At 35.0% G+C, this 18,885-nt stretch overlaps 1 protein-coding gene across 3 annotated transcripts in view; it reads left to right on the forward strand.

The window, feature by feature from the left end:
• The window catches only part of cntn4 (contactin 4), a 189,838-nt gene that overhangs the window by 118,970 nt on the left and 51,983 nt on the right, over positions 1-18,885 (forward strand). For all 3 annotated transcript variants that reach the window (XM_015347297.2, XM_015347302.2, XM_015347301.2), the window contains exons 6-11: positions 345-548; positions 4,153-4,255; positions 4,514-4,698; positions 8,342-8,481; positions 12,230-12,359; positions 13,541-13,691. In XM_015347297.2, coding sequence (XP_015202783.2) covers positions 345-548; positions 4,153-4,255; positions 4,514-4,698; positions 8,342-8,481; positions 12,230-12,359; positions 13,541-13,691 — 913 coding nt within the window. The remainder of the gene's footprint in view (positions 1-344; positions 549-4,152; positions 4,256-4,513; positions 4,699-8,341; positions 8,482-12,229; positions 12,360-13,540; positions 13,692-18,885) is intronic.

Here is an 18,885-nt window from a genome sequence, read left to right on the forward strand (position 1 = left end):
TGGATTCTGTATGTTAATTGCTTAAAAAATAGGCAATTTTCACCTCAGTGTGTGGCCATATCTTTGGCATCTGTGATGAATTTGACAACTTGGATTAGTTGAAGCAGTCTAGAAAAAAAAATACAGTATGCAGCTTAACATATGTTTAATCAACAGTTCATCTGAAATGGCTTTTATTGTAGTTTTTACCATCTATAAAGTATATGTTATATAAATAACAGTTGAACATTCTTAATTATACTTCAGATTAAGTGAGACTAAAATTATTTTTTTCTTCTTTTACAGAGCAATTTTTTAAGTGAATGTGTGTTTTAACCTTTAATAATTTAAATTCTTTTTGGCAGAACTGACATACTCCTGGATTTTCAATGAATACCCGTCATTTGTGCAGCAGGATACTCGCCGCTTTGTTTCACAGAAGACTGGAAACTTGTACATTGCTAAAGTGGAGCCCTCAGATGTGGGCAATTATACCTGTGTGGTGACAAACTCCGTCACAAACAGCAAAGTGCAAGGCCCACCCACCCCTCTGGTGCTTCGAACCGATGGTGAGTCCTAAATGGTTTACAAAAAGAATGTTTACACCACGATAGGCTGGAGTACACTGCCACAGTCGGACCAACTTTAACGCAAGACTTGGGTTGATGCAGGCGGACTGACTGGGAAACCGTGGGCAGCAAGTATGACTGGTAGCTTGGGAACAGAAGGTGGAGAGGAAAGCCGGCTATGGTATGGCTGATAGCAGTTGAATTCAGTGCTTCTAATAAGGAGTATCAGGAGGTTGGAAGGAAAGCAACGATTAGAAGAATCGGGAACTCACCACGACAGGTTCCTAAAATAGGCTGGGAATTGTACTACTCTGGGTATCTCAGTGTCAGAGCACTGAATTAGTGGGTTTGGGGGCTCAAATGTAGTAATTAATTAGAGAACAAATTGAAAGGGAGAGGGACACACAGACAGGTGGCCCAAAATGGTCCTCACAGGCTGGATTGGAAGGTGAGCACTTGTGGGAGTGCAGCAAGCCACTCCCAGCCTGGACGTGACAAGAGTATGTTTTTATCAATATTTGTAGTTGTATTACTAGAATTCTATTATACTTTAATTCACAGTATTATTATTAGTATTAGTAGTATCATTGCTAATTAATATTAATATTATTAGTAGTATTAATTAGTATTATATAATATTTTAGAATTAATTAGTATTTTTAGTGGTATTAATTAGTTTTAGTAATTGCAACTGTAAAACTCTCATTGTTATCTGTATTATCGGTAAAAGATTGCAGAAAGGTTAATCAAAGTAAATCTAATTATTCATTAGTTTAATTATACTTAATTTGCTATATTAATTTGGGTATACCTTTCTCTGTTGTTTTTACCTTAGTCTTGTTTTAGTGCTAAGTGCCTTGAGACAATAGTGTTAAAGATGCTATACGAAGCACCCAAAACGCTTTAGAAATGCTTTTTTTCACCCAAAGAGTTTGAAATACAAAAAATGAGAAGATACGAATCTTGTAATAAAAGGTGAAGTATAATTAGAAGAGGCTGAATTTAGAGAACTCTGTTTTATTAACAATACAGACAATATTTCATACAAAGCAAAGAGCTAATATATACAATCTGCCTCTATATATCTGCATGGCTTTGTCTCTGTGGACAAAGGAGCAACATCTGTGAAATTTATAGAAGCTGCCTATGGTGAAATTAAGTTTTATTTAAGAAAGTTAGACAAAAAGGGAATTGTTCTTCATTAAAGTACACCACCAAGACTATTGTTGATGAATACAAATAGCAGAAAAGGTTAATAGCTATTGTTTCAGTGCTCTAAGATATTGAGATAACTTAGTTACATGTGTTGTGGTGCTTCTGTGCTGGCCTAATCGATACTTTTAAATATAAAGGTCACCTGTCCAGGAATGATCTAATTATTAGTTGCTCCTCCATCTCTTTTAATGGATATAAATTAATGTTTACAGTGACACTGTATCATTGAACAACGTGTGCTAAAGTAAAGTTATGGATGCTGTTGATGTCAAGGAACAAGCAAACCCATTATTCCTGTTTCTGATACATAACCTACAGTACATGCATTTTAGATCTGCTGGAGCAGCAGAACTGCAATTGGTGATAAATAGTTTGATTTATCATGACACGTGAAATGTAGATAATAATTCCTTAATATACTGAGAAACATTAAAAACACAACAAATGACATTGGTTCCTATACTCATTGGCTGCCATGCATTTACATAGTGCTTTTTAATTCCATTATATCCCGTAATAGAGCACCTACTGTACAGTGTGTGTCGCACTGCATTCATTATTTATCAGCACTTTACCACACAGTCAGTTGTTGAATTAAGAGGACAATATACATGAATGGAAGCCAGATTATGTATGCCTAGTGGTGTTTAGCCAGGACACCTGGGTAAAAACCTTCTTCTTAGGAACAAAACCACTGGATTCTTTAATGTCGCTTCTGAAGTATGGCACCTCCTAGTGTACAGTAGTTCACTGCACAGTTCTCTGGTACCACATACTGGGGCACTGGGGTTTGGATGCTCTTATGGCAGTAACCAAAACCCAAGCTTTCTTAGTGTTTGAGATCTGAAAAGATCAGGCTACAAGGTTTTAACACTGCCACCATTTATTGACATTGTTTTATTAACTTGCAAACATTAGAGTAGTATCTGAATCTCTACCAAGTCTGAATCTGTATTGTTGTTATTTCTACTACTACAGCCATGTTATTTATTTTTTACAAAACAAAATGCCCTTATACAGGACTATTTACAATGCTCCAATTTTTTTGGTCCACTCTGTATTTAATTAAACAATCTCAGTATTAAGCTTACTTTATACTTATTGACATGCTCTTAGTAACTGATGGGAGTGTTAAATATGGACAAATAGTTCTTTAAAATAGGTGTGATCTTACAACAATTTGCAGTTAATTTAAACACCAAATACATTTACCAGTTTATATACTGTACCTTCTGTTACACTGAGAAGCAAGTGTCTCGTAATGAGAGATACCTGGAAGGCACAATATGATAGAACTCTCCTTGCTAGATATGTCAGGGGATGCTAATGTGCCCATTCTCCCCAATCTTATTCACAGCCGCTGATATGAATCAGAAAATTGAGATAATTATCTGAATTAGTTCTCCACATTCACCCAACTACCAAGGTAAAAAAGTTGTCTTACAATACCAGGTGAGGGAAAAGAGATGTTTTAGTTCCTTTTCAAAAACTAAATCTGGGCAGTGAAATCCTGAAAGCCATACAGATACTTTACCATTTTTAAAGACTTGAAAAATGCTTTGGGATTAAAATGAAATTAATTTGGTCTTGGTCATATAGAGGAATAAGGGTTTGTGCTAATGGGCAATAAGTTAATGATCTTGTTGCCTCTCTCTGCCATCTGTTTGCCTACAGTGTTTCTTCACTAACAGGGTGAAGTGTGTGAACCTATAATCCAGGGGAGCTGTTTATGCTATGAGCTGATAGAGTTTTATTAAAGAGCTGCTAACAGAGGAATATGGATGAAGTCAATAAATTCTTTTTTGGATCCTGCTATTGTCTTTCTAACATCCAAGCATTAATATTGGGATAAAAATGTGCGTTGTTTGACTCATGTTACAGGATTCCAGTCTTTCAGAAGGAACACAAAGCAGAACAAGTGAAATGTTACAGTCCAGTAAGCCCATTTATACTAATGTATGTAATCTGATCTTCAAACTAAATTGTATTCAGGAACATGAAATTATAGGCAGCACCGTTAAATATGGACAGGAGTAGTTTACATGAGGGGATGCTTAAGACACAAGGCAGGAAAAGAACATGCTGGTCTAGAATTGAAAATGAGCTTTGTAGTAAAATACATATGGGAGATGTAATACCAGTCCACCATGGTGGCATATATTTACATTTCTCTTGTCTAATATTTTCACTTTTGTCATTGATATGTGTGTACATATTGTAGGTATATAAATAGGGAATACCTCAAAGTTGCTTTAGCAAATTAAGTAATTTACTAAAGCATATGAGTTCACCTGAGCCGGAAGATTAGCATTTGACAATACAGACTGTTTTAAAAGATAATTAAAATCCTGATGTTTCCTTTGTTTTGTTTTCATGCTGAATGCAACAGGAGTAATGGGCGAATATGAGCCAAAGATAGAGGTTCAGTTTCCAGAGATTGTTCCTGCTGCCAGAGGATCAACTGTGAAATTGGAATGTTTTGCACTGGGAAAGTAAGTGCACTATGCTATCACTTGTTATTGTTATAATATATATTTATTTGGCTAAGACACCTTGAACCAATTGATCATTCAAGCTCCTTCAATATAAATACACAATGAGAAATTTGGAAGAAATCTGCACCCTCCCGCAAGATAAACTTTATCTGATAATAGAAAAATGAATGCAGTACAGTATATAGGCAGCGTTGCAATAATAATTGCAGCATGTTCCATTTTACTGATGCGTTTTCTTTCATTTCTCTCCCTTAGCCCAGTTCCAACCATTAGCTGGAGAAGAGCTGACGGAATCCCTCTTTCCAGAAGGGTGGAATTAAACAAATCAAGCGGAGTCTTGGAAATCCCATATTTTCAGCAGGAGGATGCGGGTTTATACGAGTGTGTTGCAGAGAACTCCAGAGGAAAGAATGTTGCCAAAGGGAAGCTGACATTCTATGGTGAGGTCTCTTTTTGTCTTCACTGTAGTATGTGTGTTTAACAATGATATGTTGGCAATTAAATTTGAAAGCATTTTCCTCATGCTAAAACAAGCAGGACTCTTGTCTTAGAAATGTTAGTGTGTTTTGTTGAGTATAATCTGTTGCAGGCGATACATCTGTCAAAACAGGAATGACAGATGTAAGACAATTTGTGAAAGATTTCTTTTATTTTTTCCATTTCACGTCAGAGATAATGACCACAGAATAACAGAAACATTAATTTTGTTTGTGATGACAAGTCACATTATCCTCATTCTGCCATTATCCATAGCTATCAATAATTTGCTTCTGCACTACAATTATGTTTTGTAGCAAAAAAAGGTAAATGTAGCATGAAGCTTGACAACTCATGCTCTCCTGATGTTTTTATCTAACATAAATGGTGAGCTTCACACTCTGAGAAATTAGCTTGTACTTACAGTATGCATTGCTTAACTGTCTTCCAGATGGTAAAATGATTGATATTTTGCAAGGCCAACTTGACCTTGTATTTCGGTATGTCTATCAGGTGTTTCATTCTAGAGTATCATGAAAATCATCTTCAACATAACAGCTGGATGGCATCTGCATGATAGCATAGCAATATTACTTTTTAATAATTTAAATTCATTGCAGTATTGACAGTGTTTCCTTCACAAGAGAGGTCAAACCAAACTTGTCTGCCTGCCTTCGAGACCTGAATTGAAGCACAGATGACAGTGATCCATAAGTTGTTTTGGCTTCAACACATGAACAGTTTGACACATTGAATAAGCTATGACCTTTTGAAGAAAGAATAGCAGTTCTTTAAAATGAACTGTTTATTCCTATTGTTGGTGTTTTACTTTGCTTTTTATTTGCAAGACCAAAGAAAGAAGCTAATGATATTTGAAACTCCCCCACCATAAATCTTAACAGGCAAGATTCATGCCGTCATCCTGAGATAAATTTGGGTCCTCCTTTGTATTTCATTAAAAAGCCAGGTTTTAGCTTGATTTTTTGATTTGATAAGAAAGTTATAACACAAAGTGGCATACCATAACATTAAGTTATTACCAAAAATGAGAATAGAACTTCTAGTATATGACTAATTCAATTTGTTTTACCCCAGTGTGACTTGTTGTTGGAATTTCACTGTATTTAACCTCTTTTTTATGCATGCTGTTATTTTCTGATTGTTAGATTTTGAATTGTACAAAATTGTACACTGATTTTTATCCTTTCTAGTCAGATTACCAAAGTAGGAGTGAATTCAAACTTACATCAAAGACTTTGGAGGATACATTTGGACAGCAGATTATTTACTGGAGTAATTTGAGTGAGGTACCTTGCTCAAGTGTACCACAGTAGTGTCCCACCTGGGATTTCACTTCCTGACTTTCCTATCACCATTACTTTCTGCTGCTGTATTGGAGAGACATGAAGTCAAATGTTGAACATTCACAGTTATATGTTTGGTGTTGATTGCAGTTTAAACAGCTCTTTTTTTCCGGTTTAGGTGAAATACAACAACAGTGAAAAAAGGCTATATTGTATGTTTTTGGAAATTTCTGCATTTACCAGTCATCTCAGAAACTACCACCTAATTTTAATTTTGTGAAACAGCAGCAATATATTTGTATCTTCTCTTACCTACTTTATGTAATGTCTTTACAGTACATACAGGTACTAGATACAATTTAGAAACTGAAATCATTATCGATAAACAGATCTGTTAGTATGAACACACAGTGAGGATGTTTATGGGCTTTCATTCTATGATATAAATGAATAAATAAAAAATCTCAGATTGCGTGGTTGACTTTTAGGACTTTTGCAATTCTGTCAGCAATAATCAATTCAATGTAGAGTAAAAAATGCAAAGACACATGAAGAGCTTCCTAAACGTTAAATTAAAACCCCTCTTTACCATACCTATGCAAAATTGTTCCTTATTCTTCTGTACATTGATTTGTACTCCCACACATCTAACCATCTAACCTCCTGCAATTATTCATTGTGCTTTGTGTAAATTACAGCATATCACCATCTGAATGAATAATCCAGTTTGTACCTATTATTTTCCATAAGATATTTTTTTTAGATCGAAGTTTGTGTGCAAAACAGGGAAAGGATCATTGCTGGTGTGCATGTTCAGCCTAACCTCTCTGAAAAAAACTCTGGTTCCCTCTTTGCCCAGCAATGAACATCTTTGTTTTTTGACTCACTTTCTGAGACAAATGTTAATTGAGTTTCTCTGGCACAGTCAAGCTCGGAGTTAGAGAATCAGTATATGTGTGTTGTCTATCACTCCATATCACAGCTGTCACCATCACAAAAATATTTTTGTTCCATTAATATTATTTTTGTGTTATTTTTGGATTACAAAAATTGCCCTTTTTTTAGTTACTCCATACAGAGTAACTAAACGTATAACTGCCATATTAATGGCTTCTGTTATGGCTGGCAACAAGGCTATCTCAAAAGGTTCTCATGTTATTGAAGTTATGCAAATAAATGAGGAATGTAACATGGAGTGATGGTTTTAGGATTACAGCAGAAAAATGCTATATTCTTTTTAAAGAAAAAATAGATTTGGTAAATTAGTTTTCTGACTGTTTTGCTATGAAAATGTTAGGTTGTAGTGACAGAGGCCCATTTTATTACAAACTTAGTTTACACATTTACTACAAAACAATGAATCCAAGTAAATTTATGATACTGTCCTGTAAAGGGAGTAGATGGAAAACTTTATTTTATTGAGAACTATATCAAGTCATCTTTTAATATTATATTACAAACCAGTTCCCTAGTTTCTGGCTTAGTTTATATAGGTATATCATGATACAAAGATCAATCCAACAAAACATAAGACAGCATTTTCCATTTCAGAGAACAGTAGAGCATTTTCAGCCATGAATTTTCGTGACTCACATTGAACTACCAATAAATTAAAAGAAAATCATAAAACAAAAGAACTGAGAAAGCCTTCACAGAAATAGCATTCAGCTTGAGCTCAAAACTTCATTTCTTTTGTGCAGCATTGTCACTTTTTATTAAAAATGGTTTATTGCCTGGGCATTTGAGCTGAGCCTCCCTGGCTCAACCACAAATTTACTACAGGGTGTAGTGTGGTCAGTATTTTTCTTTCTCGGTTAGAAAACAAGTCTGAAATGATGGTGACAAGCACCTACTTTTGATATATTCAGAGTCTGAGAAAGAAGTTTAGTTATAATGGCCTTGGTAGGTATTTTTCATTAGATTGTAAGGCTTAACACTAAATGTCTAATATCATTTAATGTGACTTTATTTTCAAAAGTATTAATGTTTTAAATATTATTAAAAAACAATTCTAAAACCATAGTATAAGTATATTCTATCGTATGGAGCAGATAACCATGTTTTCACACCACAAAAGTTTAAATGTCTCCAGATTGTTCACAAATGTGTGATAATTGTCATCACAATTCAACGTGTACTCAGCAATTATTGGATTTCATCACTGACACAATATCATAACTTGTGGTCCCACAATGGCTAGAATGACCTGTGAGGCCCATAAATAGAGGAGTGTGAGACAAGAAACAAGATGGTAATGAGTCTGTCAGTGCCTTTTATCATTTCAGTGTGTCTTTTTTTACAGCCCCCCCTCAACTGATTGAAAAACTTCATGATGTGCACAAGCCTATCGATGATAACTTGGTCTGGGAATGCAAAGCAAGTGGAAAACCAAAGCCTTCCTACAGATGGCTGAAGAATGGAGAGTCCTTGGAATCATTAGAGGTTAGAGAGCAGCTGTGGCTAATATTTCCCAGATTTCTCAGCCACTATATATTGTAAATATATTTGCTTGAGGAGACCATGCTGTTAATATTGGATTAAAATTTAGGTACACTTATAGTATTGTATCTGAAAAAGCTGTTAAGGCAGTGATTTCCATGCAGAAGCACTCTAGTAATTTGAAGCTATTTTCTGTGTTAGCAAGTATTCAAACTCTTAAAGATTTTACAATATGTACCTAATAAATCCAACAACACATTCTTGAGTTACAAACAGTTGATATTCACAAGGTTCCAATTATTCAGTTTCACAATGTAAAATTTCCTGTAAGGTGTTAATATGGTAGGTTGTCTATGTACAGTATGTTGAAGAAGAATTTAAACTGCAAAATGTGATGGCAATATTGTTATAGTATTAAGGTGCTACAGTATAAACCTTTCACAGTAATTTTCTTTTAAATCGTATGTGCTCTGAGATGAGTATAAATCACTTATTTTCCAAAGTGGTACATTTGCTTTTCCCCAATATTTTAAAGCAGACTCGCTCATACATCTGAGTGTTACATGAGTTAGTGTCTCTCTCTTTTTTCTTATTTTCAGTCTGGGGTCCAATAACCTTTGTGTGTATAAGCACATTACACTTTCTAGACATTTTGAAAGGGACTACACTTTGATATTGCATGGAGGAGCATCTTTAAATAATTCTGTTTTAATTAACTATGAGCCAGGGCTATGGTGTGACAGCTAGCACTACTGTATCACAGCTCTTTTTCTTCCTGGGTTTGATTCTGAACTGCTAGTGTGCAGTTTTCATGGTTTCCTTGTATTCATGTGTGTTTTTTCTCAGTTTTCTTTCACCTTCTAACATACACTATGCTTGCTAAGTTAATTGGTGTCTATAAACTGTCCCTGTGTGCCCTGGAGTGGACTGGCACTCTGTTCAAGGCGTAGTTGCACCTTGTGCCCTATGCTTCCAGTATATCTGCTACACTTGATGAGGTGGCTTTCTGATGATGAGTGAATATTAAATATGTCGTAGAAAATGAAATATATAAGCTGATAGCATTAGAAACATCATAAGACTCCTTTGCATATGGTGATGATATATTTTGCCATCTTTAATATATTGTTGACCTTTTGAATCTATTAAAAGCAATACATTTGTAGAACCACTGTGGGAACAGTCTGTGCCATCTTGTACGTATGGTCTATGGATTAGACGTTAATCAAACAGATTTTTCTTTTCTGAAATTGTCTGATGGGAGATACTTAATTTTTTGCTCATATCCCCTTCTATGTGGCTAAAAAATTAAATGGCAAAGCTTTTCGCTTTCAGCAAAAGTTCAATGGAATCTGAGTTTCTGTTCAAAAGTGCCATTTGTTGGAGAAAGATCACATTCTTCTGACACTATCTGAAAGCAATAAAAAAGAATAGAATATATTATGTTTTACCATTACACAAAATAATTGCAGACCAAATAAAAGAAGGGTATAGATCATTTGCATAATTTAATCTGCTTATACTAGAGTTAAATTCTAAATCTGCTTGCTTTGTTTTGTTTATATAAACATCTTAAAGGATGTACTGTCCTGGACCAAAAATGAATTACTCTTCACAACATGCCAGTAAAAAACAAACCTGCCTGCTTGTCAGAGATAATTCTCTTACTATACACAAGAAAATGACAGAAGTGATTTTAATTGTTAACGTCTAGTAATAGAATAGCATTTTTAGTGTTAGCCAAAACCAAATACAAGGGTTAAGTCACTGAACTGTAATTGTGTCCACATTAAAGTGAGAAGACATGAAACATCTCTAAAAGTGCAAATATTAATGAACTTTTCAGACACTTAGAAAAATTAATCAAAAGAGCTATTACAATTCCTAAAATGTCACCATCAACTGCTACAGCCTTTAATCAATTGGGTAACAAAAGGTCATTGTTGCTAGGAAACTAAAACTTGGGAAAAGGAAGTCATTTGTAATTATTCATTACAATAAATCAATATGACTTCTTTTTTTCTTTTGCTGCCATTTGGTTCGGCAGCTACAAGGAACAGCATATTTGCAAAGCTGTCATTTTAAAATATAACTGAAATAAAAAAGCTTTGCAGGTGCCTAAACAAGATAACCCACACAGTAGGGTGGTTAAATTAAGTTATATTTTCTTTGGTTATAAGCAATTAATTTGTTCTAGAAACAAGATACAGTACTTTTTTAACATGCTTTTTTTGGTTTGAATGATAGACCCTTCAAATACATAATAAATGGAAGGCATTTTGACAGCAAGCTGTTCAGCATAGCTGGTTTTGGTTAAACTTTGTAAACCAAATTAAGAAATCCTAGTCATGCCTAACTCACTATCCATTGGCTTACTTTAGCAGAGGTGCACAGATGGTTTCCTCTGATTCACGAAAACTGCTGATTTTAGTGGAATGTCATTGTTAATTAATGGCAACCGTAAAAGGAATTGGCTTCACGTAGGTAATAACATGTGCTGCCATTTGTTTCACATTCTAGAAGGCTTTTTTAGAATTTCCAGAGTAATATTAGGCTTTCTCACCTGAAATTAAAGCAACAAGAACTCTGGACATAACCTGTTCATTTATACAGGTTGCCCTGCTGTACAAATGGGTCTGCGGGTCATCATAGTACATGAGAATTTGGTCCCTATTGACTTTTCTGGTCAAATAAAGGAGTTCAAAAATCCTGCTGGATCATGATGTGATGTTTCAATGAGCGCACTCTTCTTTTTATGTCGCACTACCTTAATCCTTTAAGACTAGAAACAGAGTCATTCAAATGCCCCTCAGGATCTGCTTTCTAATGATATTATGGTGAGCTTCAGAGAACAAAAAAAAACAGATCAAGGACAAGTGGAATCAAAGGTGAAAGTGAACTTTGACAAAAATAGAACAATTAAGAAATATGGTTTTACGCAAAAACCAAAGTAGCTTTCACAGATGACAGGACTCATGGTCCACCAAATATTTTTTTTTTAACTTATACAGGTTAATTTATTCTAATTAATTTGCTTATATGTTTTTAACATTAAACTTAATTTAAAAATTAACTTAATTAAAATTATCCTGAAAGTACATATTTCATTTAGTCTGGACTGTTTTTTTTTTTATTCCTCTTCAGCATCTGCTTTTGCCGCAGTATTGTTTAGTAAGGCCTTTCCAGATGGTGGTTTTCATTTTATCCAATTTTTTTCTTCTTTTCCTCGGGGACATGGGCCAAATCTCTCCTATTTAAAAAAAAAATGAAATAATGAATTGACGTTCCCAAGAAAGTGATCCACAGACCATATACAAAAGTAGCACACAGTTTGGCACAAATTACAATTTTCATTATAGATGTGACTGGAAAATGCATGGTAACTGCAATAGTCTCTCTTCCCCAAGCTGAACTCGTTTCCCTTAGGACAGGTAGAAGATACATCAGCAAATTGGCATTCCTAGGAATCTGGCAATAGACCCAGCTCTCCTGCATAGCTTTGTGCTAGTCTGCATTCTACTTGCACTTTCTGAATCAAAAAAGAGAGTCTAAACAACAAGAAAAATAAATAGAATGGACTTTATCTGCAACTTAACTGTACATGATTAAATTGATTAAGATCATTTACTGCTCTGCTGCCTCATTCTGTCATTAGCCATGAGTGCTGTAGCCCAAATCTTTGTTTTCATGATTTGAAACTATATATTAATTCATACATTTGTAAAGGTACACTTTTCTGTCTTTTTCCAAGGAAAGAATACAAGTGGTGAATGGCGTCCTAACCATCACTGGCCTGGCTTTGACTGATTCTGGGATGTACCAGTGCATAGCTGAAAATAAGCATGGAGAGAAACATACCAGTGCTGAACTCAGAGTGATGGGTAAGAGGAATGGGACATATTTGCTAGTATTTACGATTTTGACTTTGTTTCTTGTCTGCAAAGACTATAGATTTTTTTTTTTATTTTACCAGTTCTATTGTAGCCTGTCTATGCAGGATGTGCTTTGTCATTCTTACTGTGCAAACTGTCAGTGTTATTGAGAAGTTGCTAGATTGCACAGCAAAATTAAAGAACGATGAAATCAATCTCTCTGTGTCGCAGGCAAGCCTGTTCCATGCTTGCCCTCTCACTAGATAATGGCTTCTTGATGTAACCAGTCGAGGTTCTTCAGACAGCTGGATTTTAAATGAAAGTGGTGATAAAAAGGCATACAATACCACTAGTAGTTTTATTTTTGCAAGTTTAAAAGCTTCTCATACATCCCATGCTTGAATTCACCGGAGCAAAAGAATTTAAACACACATTTTGCCATTTCTTTGTGTTTTTTTAACTTCTTAATGAACAGTTCTCTCTGTAAAAAGCACGACTATGTACTGTACACAATCCCCCTGCAGTTAATCTGAAGGCAGAAAATTACAGTCACACTACTGTATATTGACTTATGGATGTGTTCTAATTGAGGATCTTGTTAAAAGGGGAAGAGAAGTAGAACTACTGGTAGTTATAATGATAAAATTAATTTGGGCAGTGAACATAAAAGAATGTGACATTTTCATTCAATGTTTCACATAGAAGAAATAAGACAGTGGTAATTAAGGACTGCAGAGCTTGCAGTTTTCAATCTTGCCATTTCAGCTTAGTGCTGGTAATTTGTAAGACTCACTTTGAAAGCCAGTTTTTCTAAATACAATGCATTAAACAAGAAGCCTAATATATGTGAGGATATTAGTAATTATATCATTAACTGATCTTTGCTGAAGTTCTTCTCACTTTAGATTTGTGTTTTGTTTTAGATTTTCATAAAAGGTATTGGTATTATAAATGGGTTCAAATATGAATAGTTCTTTGCATACCTTAGTGTGCATAATCTTTTACACTCCATATAGTTTTAACTTGTTTTGCTCTGTTTTTTTATTACAGTTGTTTTAAGTTGTAATACCCTGACAAGTGTTCCCCAGGGGAAACAAATCCCATATTTGTTAGTACAAATTGTGATTTTTCAGTTCAATAAAGACTGAAGGCCAGACCAGATTGTATAACCTTCTTTTCTTCTTCCACAGCAATAGCACCAGATTTTTCACAGAATCTCTTGAAAAAACAAACTCTGGTTAGAGAGGGAGGAGAAGTTGTCATTGAGTGCAAACCCACAATGTCTCCCAGAGGAATGATCACATGGAGGAAAGGGAACGAAGCACTTCAAGAAAATGAGCGGTAATTTATTTTATTTTTTATTGCATCTAATTATTATATGGTACCAGGCACAAGGCCTGAAGGATTTTTGAGTGGGTCATTTTCTGTTCACTATTACCATCATTACATTACAGTACATTACATTAATTCCATCAGCGGATATGTTGTAAAGCTGTTTGTCATAGCTCTTCCCCACATGTCTTTCTTTCTAGAGTAAGAACGTTTGTTAACCGGGGAAAATATTTAGCTGCAGGTATCACATTTAGGTTTTAGGAACTGTTGTCCAATTCCTGCTGAATGCTGGCCTTTACTTTTTTCACTTCAAGATTTGAGTGATTTCATCACCAGGTAGAGGCAGAAAATGATCAGTAAAACAGTGTTTCATGCAAAACTCTGCCATATTAAACTGTTCAAAGCAGTGCAAGAACTGGACATTCTAGATGAAAATGTCTGAAAACACAGGTGTTCTTCTATTAACAAGTAGATTATACCAGGCAAATATAAATATTGTACCCTAACCTTGAGCAGAAGAGACAGACTCATAGGTACAGTATTTAGCACAAACATACCCGCCCCCCCTTTATGGGGATTGATTTTATCATTTATAATTCCTTGCATTTATATACTTTTCATCTCAAAAGACTGGGAAAAAGAGGGAATCCACTTCATCCACCACTAAAATGCAGCACCCACCTGGGGGTGCAATTTAATTATGGCTCAATACTTTCAAATTATACCCATCTTACTATTTGTTTCATTTGAAATGATTTAAATTATCGTTATTTATCTTCAGATTTTCATTTTTCATTTTAGATTATTGTTATTTCCATTTGACTATTTTTAATTATGGGTTTGTAACTGATATTACTTATTTTCGTTTACTGCACTGTTAGATGATCATTGCCTTACAATTATTCAGCTGCCTTTTTTAATGACATTTTATTTCATTGTTACAAAGCTCTATTTCTAGGGTTTTAAACATGCATGCCATTGTCCTACATTATTTATCTTGTTTTTGATCCCCTGCATAATTAAAATATATGTAAGTGGTACTGGTTTTCCATCCAGGAATCTGATCCTGCAAGACACTTTAACATCAGCTGATCAAAAGCTTGGAATTACTGTCCCAGTGCACAGCTGGAGCATTCATCAAGCACTTTTACCTTCCAATGGGGGTCTTCTGGCAACAGTAATTGTTAGTCTTGCAGGGTATCTAAACTGCTGTGCATGGACATATGTTCACAGTTTTCCTAATAGGTGCACGGATGCAAAATGAAAATGTGCACCAAGGGAGAAAATGCCAAACCTGTCTTTCTTCCTAAGAAAGCATGACAGATGGATAGCCTACTGTAGCAGCCTGAAAGGGTAGGGCTTGCAAAGTTCAATGCATAGCCCCAAGAATGATATTATAGTATATATCCAATGTTGCTCTGCCATTTGGCTAAATATGCAACTTAAGTCAAGGGATTTGAAGGATTGGGAATTTTTTATAAAAGAGTGGTCTTTTGTCTCTAATATTGAGATACTAATCATGCTTCAGTTGTATACTAGGTTTGTTGCTGATAAATCTGTAAATGAAAATAATTAGTGAAATGCAGGGTTATATAATTAGTAGTATTGTTTTTATCTTTGCTTTGATGAAATGCCTCCTACTACTGTCACTACCAATCACTTCATGACACCAGTAGCAAATCAATCCAGTGTCATTTTTTTAAATAGGTTTATTTTTCTTGAATTGAATATACCTCTCTTCCTTATTGAATATTGGATCAGGACTATACTGTGTTTTTCAGGATTGTTTGATTTCCCTATTCTTTGTATTATCTTTATATTATATATGTTCAAATCGTGCAGGTTTCTTGTTTGAAACCTGATTAGTTCTCACCCAAACAGACAGAAGCCAATATACTGTCTGTCACCATCTAATTTAAACATGCTGAATTCATCTAGTGTTGACTCAGTACCAGTTTTGTATTAATATCTCTTGATGTGCTTAATATATTCTATATGTTATTAATTGATTTTACAACAGCAAGCGATATTAACTGACTCAAATTAGAGAGCACATATGGAGGAAAATTATTAAAAATAAAATGTTTATCACAGAGTGATAAAAGTAGTTTATAAAACAATTATAAAACTATTTTAGAATGTACACCACTCATTAGTAATTTAAACCAAGTTATGTAAATTTAAGGAGTTAAGACCAGTTTTATATATTATTTTTTTAGAGGAAACAGCAGTGGAAAAAGTTGTTTTAAACGTGTTGGTCTCTTTGCCCTTCTGTTTCCCCTCTGAACTGAAATACGATACATTTTTTTTTAACAAAATGAGGATCCCCATTTTTTTCGGTGAGCTCCCATTTGCTGTCATTTTTCTATTTGATTTAAGGAGAAAATATTTATATAAACTAATAACTTGTAGTTACATCTCTGTTTCTGTAAGCTAACAAAAAGTGCACTGAAAATATGTATGTTTTACTCTGAGGTGTTTTCTTATATACTGTAGGTGATTAACTTATACAGGAGCAGCAACAAAGGAAAATGAGCAAATGTCTTGTTTATGACACTGTAACATTAGAAATCAAATTACACAGACAAACAGTTGTAACACACCTAGTTTGAACTTATACTAGTTTGTATAGTAATACAATATATATATATAAGAAATCTTTCGCTGTGTGAGCCAGCACTATGCAAGTTTACCTTTATACAAAGTATAGTAATTCGTAAAACTTATTTTTCTTTAATGAGCAGATTTTCACTCTTAGAAGATGGGTTCTCATAAAGCATTGCCAAGATTCGTCTTTTCTCATATCTTCTCAGATTTATAACTTTCCTTGTAATAAAGGTTTCTGTGTGTTAAATGCATGTACAGTAGTACGTGATAGTACCCGATGTTTATGCATTTGCTCATGGCAGTAAAAAAATGACTACTGTACCGTAAATGAGTCGGAGTGTAATTGTGGAACTGCCTATTATTTATACATTGGCTAAGGACTGCATGTTATTCACCAGAATGTTATTGTTTTCATAGTTGCACACAATTCTGTTAAGGTTTGAGTTCTCTGGAACCTGAGTTGAACAGTTTCTGAGTTGTGGAACCATTCAGAGATTATAACGCCAAAAATAATAGGAATTTATTTTCCGTTATATTGATTTTCCATGTTATAAGCAATTTTTAAAGGAATAAATTAAGATCATGTATTTACTGACTGTATTTGAAATCTGAATACATCTTCAAATTGGATGCCAATGTTGTTATGCGTGTCGACCTCTGTTTTGTTTTTTTTGAAATTCTGAATGTACTGTACTTCAGGGATTTATTTTATTGGTGATACACTGAGTTTCAAGAAGGCATAGATTTTGTTTGTATGATTTTATCATTCTGCCATTATAGACCACTTAACTGAAAGCAAAAATGTTGAAATGAAAATCATTATATTGAAGCTTTTAGAAGGCTGGACATTGACCAAGAAGACAGATCAGTTTTGCTGACATCCCCAATTGATATCCAAGTTGTCCTGTTTTCAACATTCAAGTAAATACAGTAGTACATATAATGCCCTTCAAAAGTAATGGGGCAGCAAAATCAAAATTGTTATTGTTGCTTTACAGTCAAGCAATTTGTATTTGGATCTTGAGAATAATATGTAGAACATACTGTATATTTTAATTTTGGGCAATTTCACAGATATTTGTGATCGTAGATTTCATAGAATAAAAATATACTTTGAGTTAAAACCAGTGATTTCATATGACCATAACCATTGTTTCACATTCAATTTAAGTAACTTTTAGAGTATTCAAGTGTCAGTGTTTAGTTGAATTTCCTGTTGTGAGCTCACCATATTATACATAGCCAGTGTAGGAAGCGAAGAAGCGTTCTTCTACCCAGCTGACAAAAATATTGTCACTTGCCGCCAATATTCTTCCTTGCCCGAGCCAAAAACACCCCCCGGATTTTCTGATCGCCCTATCATCTCATATCGCCGACCACCTAATCTGCGTAACCTCCTTGTTCACAGCTCCTTGACCTCCCTCAACAACCATCCACACCAGGCACTTTCCCTTGCAACAGAGCTCGCTGTATCACCTGCAAGTACACATCCACCACCACACTCATTCAAGGCCCCTCAGGACAATTCTGGATCACCCAGACAGCATCTTGTACCTCCAGCAACCTTATTTACTGTATCTCTTGCAGTAAATGCCCAGCCATCTACATTGGAGAAACAGGAAGGAGACTCGGAGACCGCTTCAGAGAACACATCAGGGCTGTGAAGATTAAAGATCTCTCCAAGCCCATTGTTTCTCATTTAACTTCTGACGGCCACGACCACTCTAATCTCTCCGTCTGTGTTCTCATAGTTTTTCCGAACTCATACATCAGAAAGACCATCGAAACCAAAATTATTCTGCGGCTAGGATCACACATTCTCCCTTCTCTTAATGACAGACTACTGTTCTTTTAAATTTTCTCCATTCATTGGAAGTTTCATTTCACACCCCTCTGCACCCATTCTGACTTCACACCTCTTGACTTGCCTCTCTTTCTGTCCCCTGCTCCTGCCTCTCACTCCTCCTCCCTCCCAACCTTTGTTCTCCCTCTGCTTTACCTTTGCCTACTGCCCTGTCTCTCTCACACCTGAAGAAGGCTCCACGGCCGAAACGTTGTGTTCTCTTTCTTCTTTTTTTCAGCATGGAATAAACCTATTACTTGTTCCTTTGCTATTCTAATATAATGCTATAAATAAGGGAAAACCATTCAGCACATAGCTCCTTTGATAGTCAGTAGTTAATTGACCTAAGGAACAATCCAGATGTTTCTTGAAAGAGTACTGGCTTGAACAACATGACAGCCATACTAGCACCGCCCTTTGTGTAAAGATGCACTTGCTGTTCTTAGTCTGAAACGCACTTCAATGTGCTTTTCACATGTGCCACCTGGTTTGTGTCTGGAACCTTCACTCCTTTGAGCAATTATGCTCAAACTCACACCAATTTATCCCACTGCACTATTGCTTCAGTTACCTCAAAATAAAACAGATATTGATAATGCTGTGTGGACTGTTAACAGTTTTTAATTCAAACAGACCTTGCAAATTCATAGCTATCAAAAGATGTGGTTATACAAACAGAGCTCAAGAAGATTAATTGGCATTAAGCCAATACATATAATATGCTAACATAGTAATGATATATTGTAAATTTAG

Source organism: Lepisosteus oculatus, chromosome 4 (genome assembly GCF_040954835.1).
Source record: "Lepisosteus oculatus isolate fLepOcu1 chromosome 4, fLepOcu1.hap2, whole genome shotgun sequence".
Classification (NCBI taxonomy): Eukaryota; Metazoa; Chordata; class Actinopteri; order Semionotiformes; family Lepisosteidae; genus Lepisosteus; species Lepisosteus oculatus.